We start from the raw sequence: 7,726 nt of genomic DNA on the forward strand, positions 1-7,726 counted from the left end.
CCCTGCAGTACCCTGTAGTGTCCTGTGATACCCTGTAGTGTCCTGTGATACCCTACAGTACCCTGTAGTGTCCTGTGATACCCTGTAGTGTCCTGTGATACCCTGCAGTACCCTGCAGAACCCTGTAGTACCCTGCAGTACCCTGTCGTACCCTGTGGTGCTGATGGTCTTTGGAAACTCTGCTCTGTCTGCAGTGAGCGCGACGACCTCAGTGGTTCTAGGAACAAGTCAAAGAGCCAAAGCGAGACGCAGGAAGCGGTGAGTCTTTCCTTCTGTCAGCTCCTTTAATCATCCCGGGTTTCTCTGTCTCTGACCCGCTTCGTTTGGGTCCATCAGAACCAGAAGATGGCCGACAGCAAAGCAGATTTATGTAAGGAGCTGCGGTTTCTGGTGCACGAGGCTCACAGCGCGCTGTCGGACCTGCGCAGCCGCAACGCAGAGCAGGCCTTCAGCCAGGCACTGGGGCTGCTGGAGGCAGCCACGCCCAAGGTAAGAAACTACTGAACGTCTGGGACAAACTACTGAATGTCTGGTAACGCTCAGTTTATCTGTAAGGGAAGTAGGTGCATCAACTATTCCAGGGGTGGGCTATCCTGGTCCTGGAGGGCTGGAGTCCTGCAACTCTTAGACGTCTCCCTGGTCCAACACACTTGAATCCAACAGATGAATCTCCTCCTCATTGCAGTCAGTTTCTCCAAAGTCCTGCTAACAACCTCATTATTTGTCTCAGGTGTGTTGAAGTAGAGATGCATCTAAAGTTGCAGGAGACCTTCCAGGCCTGGAGCTGCCCACCCCTGAACTAGTCGATTCTTTACTCTGCAATGACTTTTTTGGGGCCAGTCCACTAGTCGCATTCACGTGATGAAACTGATTTTTCCAAGAAAATGAAAGTGAGCTAGGGGAGTTCCTCAGACAGCTCAAGTTGTATAAAAATGTAAATAATTTACCACAGAGAAACTGAAAATTCCAGCAAAGGCTACCGGAATAGGGTTGAATAGCGTTTCTTAGTGCAGCGGTTAGCATGGCTGTGGTTAGCATGGCTGCACAGCGGTTAGCATGGCTGTGGTTAGCATGGCGGCGCAGCGGTTAGCATGGCTGTGGTTAGCATGGCGGCGCAGCGGTTAGCATGGCGGCGCAGCGGTTAGCATGGCTGTGGTTAGCATGGCTGCGCAGCGGTTGGCATGGCGGCGCAGCGGTTGGCATGGCTGTGGTTAGCATGGCGGCGCAGCGGTTAGCGCGGCGCCCCGCATAGACAGACAGTAGACCGGGTATCTGGAGTCCGACTCCCGTCCTCTGTTTGCTGGGCCCAGGCCTCTCTGCCGGATTGCTGTCAAATAAAGGCAACTAGTGCCAGAAACATTTTACTAAAAGTCTACCGGAGTAATGTGGGGCAACGCGGCATGATGATCAGCGTCGCTCTGCGTGTTGAAGCTTCCAACCTGGCAGCTTTACGCTCTTCTAAAATACGTCTAACGTCTGGAAACAAAGTCCAAGCTTCACTCTGAGGGTCTGATAGAGGCGATCTCTGCCGCCGTCTGCATGTGGGTTCAGAGAGCCGCTGCTGATGGGCGGAGCATCGGGAAGCGGTGCTGGGTTCAGCTGTAACCAAACGGGATCCGGTCATGATTAGTCTGGTTGGTGATGTTCCACTGTGGTCAGTGGGAGAATTTGACTGATACGTTTTTTTTAACCTGTTCACTCCCGTTAATTAGTTGACGATTATTTGAATTAGGGATGAAACGATTCCTCGAATGATTCGAGTTCCTCGATTATTAAAATTCCTTGAGGAAAATCATCTGCCTGGAAGCTTCGTTAAATGATGTTTTAATATTTAGCGCGCCGTGTTCCGGCCGGGTCGTTATTTGTGCTGCACAGAGCTCTGACTTCCGCCTGAGTTGTTGACGAAAGCCAAGTGTCAGCAGCATAACGTCCAGTTTTCAAGTTCGGTCTGGGAGGATTTTATTGCTCAATGATGATGCCGGGTTTTCATCGTTTTTCGGGGACCAATAATCATCCTTAGAATGACTCGATTAATCGTAAGAATAATCGATAGATTACTCGATTACTAAAATATTTGTTTACAACAGCCCTAATTTGATTTATTGATTAATTGCGACTAATCTGTTTCAGTGCCTACTTGATGCGTCTGATTGCTTGTTTCTCAGAAACTGGGACTTTCCTCCCTGGATGTTCTGCTGCTGCTGTTCGGTCGAGCGTCGGCCTTGATAGAAATCGGACAGCCGGAGGTGAGTTGCCCACAGAAATGCGATTTGGATCATATTTCATCAAGATGTCTTTAAATCATCATAAATTAAAAACAGCCAACCTGATGAAATGGACACGGGAGAAAGAAGCCGTCCAGAAAACGATCAGCTTGTGTTGAATTAAGCAGCCAGACATTAATGCCTGACTAGAACCAGTCTGGCAACTCGAAGTAGACAAAAACCGCACATCTACAGAACAGCTTGGAAACAAAATCACTGAAGTCCATCAGGCTGCAAAGGCTTACAGTGAATTTCTAATTATTATAACTCTAAACTCTAATTTGTCACCATAAATGCCCAAGTTGTTTTTTTCAGAAACATTCAATTCAGAAATGTTAAATTTCATCGTAACTCGTATCATCCAAGCATCTCCAAAGAGTCGTGCTGCAGTAGCAGTCAGTGCAGGGGATTTGAAGCGGCTTCTGACTGAAGACTGTTTAAACTAGTGACGCTCCGATCAGGGTTTCTGCTGCCGATACCGATCATCCATGAGGCCGATCTCTGCCCATCACCTGAAATGGCTGTTAATTTTTTGCTTTAGGCATAAATGATACTATATTATCTGGCAATAAATTGACCTAATTTAGACATAACAGACATTTTAACAAACATCTAAAATCTTTTTAAGTTCCCTGCTGCAGCTCCAAGCAGCTGCTCGCTGTAAGAGTTTACTGTTGATGCACTGTGTCGTGCTTCTCCCACGCGGCAGCCATGTTGTTTCCTGCTGAAACTCTGAAACGTCCCATTCACTTAGAGTTAAAGTTCCTCACTACAGGATTTGTTGCTGTGCAGTGAGAAGGAATCAGGAGATACAGGTGATCGTTTGTGATCGGCAACAAGAGACAGCAATCGATCACCGATCATACGCTTTTTCACAGAAATCGGCCAATTATGATCGGCGGCCGATCGATCGCCACACCTCTAGGTTCTCCGACTTCGCAGCATCGAGAACCAGAAGGAATAAAATCCGATCAGAGCGACGGCAGCCTCAGAGGGCATGTCTTTGCCCTCTGAGTGCCGCAGCTGTGCAACAATGTAGCCCTTAAAATTTAAACGTCTGAGGAAATGTTTTCTCTCAATCCCAGATTAGTTGGTTTCTCAGCTCCTACTTTGTCGTTTCTGTTCTGTTGTGTGCTTATAAACCGTTTTCTTGATGATTGTTGCTGCAGGAACTGGCAGAAGCAGAGAAACTCCTAGAGAGGATGAAATCGTTTGAAGAGCGAACGTTCCAGTGCCTGGTTTATTACGCCATTGGCAGAGTGTTTCTACGAGAAAACCGGTACGTTTGTTGTACAAAATTTACCTTTTGCAGTTTTGTTCCTAAATTTTAGTTTCAAAAAAAGACACCCAGCTGATTTCTGGCAATAAGTTGCTATTTTTGGTGCTTGGAAAACGTGTTCTGATAAATTGCATTTGACCGGCACAACCCTGTTGCCTAGCAACCCAGCTGATCTCCAGCATTTGGTCAGCTGGTTTTCCTGCTGTACAATGGCTGCTGGAAAAGACAAAAGTTTAGTTGTTGCTGCTTTCTGGTTGGTTGTGCAGGCAGCTCCACTAACTGAAATCCGATTTTCAGTTAGTGGTGATCAGGTTTTGTCTAGGCCGTTCCAGGAAGTGTCTCCTGTGTCCTCGTTTCTTGCTCTCCAGCTGTGTCTCCTCCTGTTTTTCAGGTTTAAAGTTGCCATGCAGCAGTTTTCAGATTCGCTGCAGATGGTGAAGAATCAAATTACGCCAGGTAAACTCACCTGGCCTTTAACCAAAGAGATTGTTAAAGAAACACAAGCAGACAGATTCAAGGTTGGTGCGTCCTGAATGATCTGGAATGTGTAACGGTGAGGACAGTCCTGAATCATCCCGTCTGTGTTCCAGGAGATGCTTGAGAAATCGATAGAGTTGTGTAGATTTCCCCCCGCCCCTGACGCTGTCTGTCGTCTTGAAAAATGTCTTTGCCCTCTAAAAGCTGAGATCTATTTCACTGACCCAGATTTCAAGGTAAGCAGCAGCTCATTTCTGTGGTTGGGAGCGAAACGCACTGAGTTTTGAACGAGAAGATTGTCGTTTCAGGGCTACATTCAGATATGCTGCTGTCAGAGCTGCAAGGTTGAATTTCACATCAGCTGCTGGAAGAGCCTAAAGTCGACCAAATTCAGTGAAAAGAATGAAAAGGTTTGCTTTTCATTCCTCTTTCCTGCAGATTTGGTTCCCCGACATGGAGATAAATGCATATTTGTGTCGCAGGATGTCCTGAATGAGGCGTGTTTGACTCCCGACTGTCTGGGTAAAATCTGCTCTATACGAATCTTTGGTCCCACGGGTTTGGTGAAATGTAAGGTGAGAAAACGACCAGTGGAGCGTCGCTGCGAACGGCGGGTCAGAGCTGACCGCTTTGCTTTGTGCTTTCAGTTTGAAACAACGATCACGAAACCGGAGCTGCCGAAGAAACCCCGAGTTAACCAGAAAGCCACCAGGTGAGGAAGCTGAAGTCCAACGAGTTCTCAGAAAACCAGAGAAGTGATTATAAAATGGCTCTAATACTTTCTTCAAAGAAGATACCGTATTTTCTGGACCATAAGGCACACTGGATTATAAGGCACACTCTCAATTACGGCGTCCATTTCTGTATTTAATCCATACATAAGGAATGTAAGGCGCATGCTAAAACTTACGGTCAAAAAAAAAAAGGTAACGAAAACAAAACAGTAAGGTTAGTTGAACTTTATTCGACTGTGTAACAATACACTCACGTTATTTTTTATTCTTCTTCCACAAATCCATCAAAGTCCTCCTCTTCTTATCTGAGTTGAACAGCATGTTTCGCCATCAAACATGCCAGGTTCCCTCTCATCATCATCGGAGTCGGACTCGTTTCCAGGTGGCTGTTCAGCAGCGATGCAGCTTTAGTGAAGCTCAGACAGTTAAGGCCGATGCATCAGCCCAGGCATCCACCATCCATCCACACATGGAGGCGTAACTCGCCCGGCGCCGCCTCCCGTCTCAGTAAACTGTGTTCAGTCTGTCGTCCATCGCTCCCACGCCGCTCCCAACTTCTGTTTGAACGGCCTGTTTACACCGATGTCCAGCGGTGGGAGTTCTTCTGTTAATCCTCCCGGCACGACGGCAAACTCCGAATCAGTTTGCTTCGCTTCCTTTTCCACAGTAGCAGTGAGACGGGCGCGCATGGAGTCGCAGATGAACAGGGACGGTGATGCGTGGAAAAACCGATCTGGTTTTTACCGAGGCTATGCTGCACAACTCGGACAACAATCACTGATTGGTTTATCGCTGCTGCCGTCCGAACTGTACACTTTACTTCTCTGTGTCAGGGACAGATTTTGGAATTCAGTGCACATATAAGGCGCAACGGATTATAAGCCACAACCCCAAAGTTAAAAACCCCCCAAAAAAACAGTAAACACACATATAAGCCTCAGATTTCTCTGCTGCTCCAGGTTTTCCACAGCGATGCAGCAGCAGCAGAGGACAGCCAACATCTGAGTCATAACAGGTCAACTGAATATCACATTTATTATGGTTGAAAAAGAAAAAGTTGCCAAGTTTAGATTTAACTGAACTGATTACGATAGTTTCTGAACGGAAACTGTAACATTCAAAGTGCTGATCCTTCGTGTTGCTACTAGCATGAGCTAAATGAAAATGGGCGCTTTCTTCTTCTTCTTCAGATTTCAACAGCAGCTTGCATCCATTATTGTTGCACTACTGCCATCTACTGGACCCTAATATCTGTACCTCAAATTCTCATAATGATCCCAGTATTTAAAAAAACGAAAAATTTTCTTTTTCCCCTCAATGCTGTTTAACTGATCAGCAACATTCTCAAATTTCAATTCCCTATTAAAACCTAATTCAGTTTTAATGGGCGCTTTCTTCTTTGATTTCCAATTTTGACTTCCTGCTAAAGAGCCCCCTGGTGGTTGAACAAAAATTCACATATAAGCGGCTTTTAGTCCGGAAAATACGGTATATGAAAAAAATCTGAATGNTATAAGCCTCAGATTTCTCTGCTGCTCCAGGTTTTCCACAGCGATGCAGCAGCAGAGAGGCGGACAGCCAACATCTGAGTCACAACAGGTCAACTGAATATCACATTTCTTACGGTTGAAAAAGAAAAAGGTGCCAAGTTTAGATTTAACTGAACTGATTACGGTAGTTTCTGAACGGAAACTGTAACAGTCAAAGTGCTGATCCTTCGTGTTGCTACCAGCATGAGCTAAATGAAAATGGGCGCTTTCTTCTTCTTCTTCAGATTTCAACAGCAGCTTGCATCCATTATTGTTGCACTACTGCCATCTGCTGGACCCTAATATCTATACCTCAAATTCTCATAATGATCCCAGTATTTAAAAAAAAACGAAAAATCTTCTTTTTCCCCTCAATGCTGTTTAACTGATCAGCAACATTCTCACATTTCAATTCCCTATTAAAACCTAATTCAGTTTTAATGTCTTTATTTCCAATTTTGACTTCCAATGATTCACTTCCTGCTAAAGAGCCCCCTGGTGGTTGAACAAAAATTCACATATAAGCGGCTTTTAGTCCGGAAAATACGGTATATGAAAAAAATCTGAATGCTCTCTGGTATTGTTCAGGGGGCCGGACCAAATGTGGAGGCGGGCCGGATCCAGCCCGCGGGCCGTAGTTTGGGGACCACTGACTTAATCGATAGTTGAAATAATCAACTAATTTAGCAATTGATTAATCGTTAACTAGTAAACAGACTCAAAAATGATGCATAAATTTAGATTTAGGATAAACAAAAATATTTAGACTATTCGTGATCGATTAGCCGCTGATCATAATCGGCTGATTTCCATGAAATAGTGTATGATGATTGGTGATTGGCGATGATTGGTGATCAGTGCATCCCTACTTTAGACACTTTGGTCTGAAAATGTTTTAGTTAAAACTCATCAGACTCAAACAATGTTGCCTTTTAGCCAATAAAATGTTTAATTAAAATGGAATTTAATAGTTTAATTGCATATTTTAAAGTATTTCTAATATTATATAAAAGAGGAAACATTGGTTAAATGACAGATTTATAGAATTTGTCCATTTTTATTCAATCAATTGATTAATCAATTGTTAAAGTCAGTGTTAGTTGGCGCTGTGTTAAAGGGTAACTAACGAGTCTCTGTTTTTCTTCTGGTTTTTGTTGCCAGTGTGAAGAAGTTAAAGTCCAAAGAGGATCAGAAGCAGAAGAGGAAACAGTTCAAACAGACGTTTAAGGATCAGCAAACCATCAGCCACGAAATCCTGCAGAAGAAAGACGACTCGGGATCGCCGAGTCAGCAGAAAGGTCCGCTTCACTCTGAACTTTTCCTTCCACAGGACTTTCCAATGCAAAGAACGTTTGGCCTCAGAACAAATAAAACAGAATAGACATCAGATCAGAAATATTATACTTATTTTATTGTCATTGCACAAAGAAACATAAGTAAAAT

General features: G+C 44.5%; 1 protein-coding gene across 2 annotated transcripts in view; it reads left to right on the plus strand.

The window, feature by feature from the left end:
* ttc3 (tetratricopeptide repeat domain 3) overlaps positions 1–7,726 on the plus strand; it is a 42,018-nt gene that overhangs the window by 13,161 nt on the left and 21,131 nt on the right. For both annotated transcript variants that reach the window (XM_016666788.1, XM_007543312.2), the window contains exons 17-26: positions 195–258; positions 337–489; positions 2,166–2,246; positions 3,434–3,543; positions 3,935–4,061; positions 4,134–4,256; positions 4,329–4,430; positions 4,503–4,595; positions 4,668–4,732; positions 7,445–7,581. In XM_016666788.1, coding sequence (XP_016522274.1) covers positions 195–258; positions 337–489; positions 2,166–2,246; positions 3,434–3,543; positions 3,935–4,061; positions 4,134–4,256; positions 4,329–4,430; positions 4,503–4,595; positions 4,668–4,732; positions 7,445–7,581 — 1,055 coding nt within the window. The remainder of the gene's footprint in view (positions 1–194; positions 259–336; positions 490–2,165; positions 2,247–3,433; positions 3,544–3,934; positions 4,062–4,133; positions 4,257–4,328; positions 4,431–4,502; positions 4,596–4,667; positions 4,733–7,444; positions 7,582–7,726) is intronic.

The sequence above is a fragment of the Poecilia formosa genome, unplaced genomic scaffold (genome assembly GCF_000485575.1).
Source record: "Poecilia formosa unplaced genomic scaffold, Poecilia_formosa-5.1.2 Scaffold797, whole genome shotgun sequence".
Classification (NCBI taxonomy): Eukaryota; Metazoa; Chordata; class Actinopteri; order Cyprinodontiformes; family Poeciliidae; genus Poecilia; species Poecilia formosa.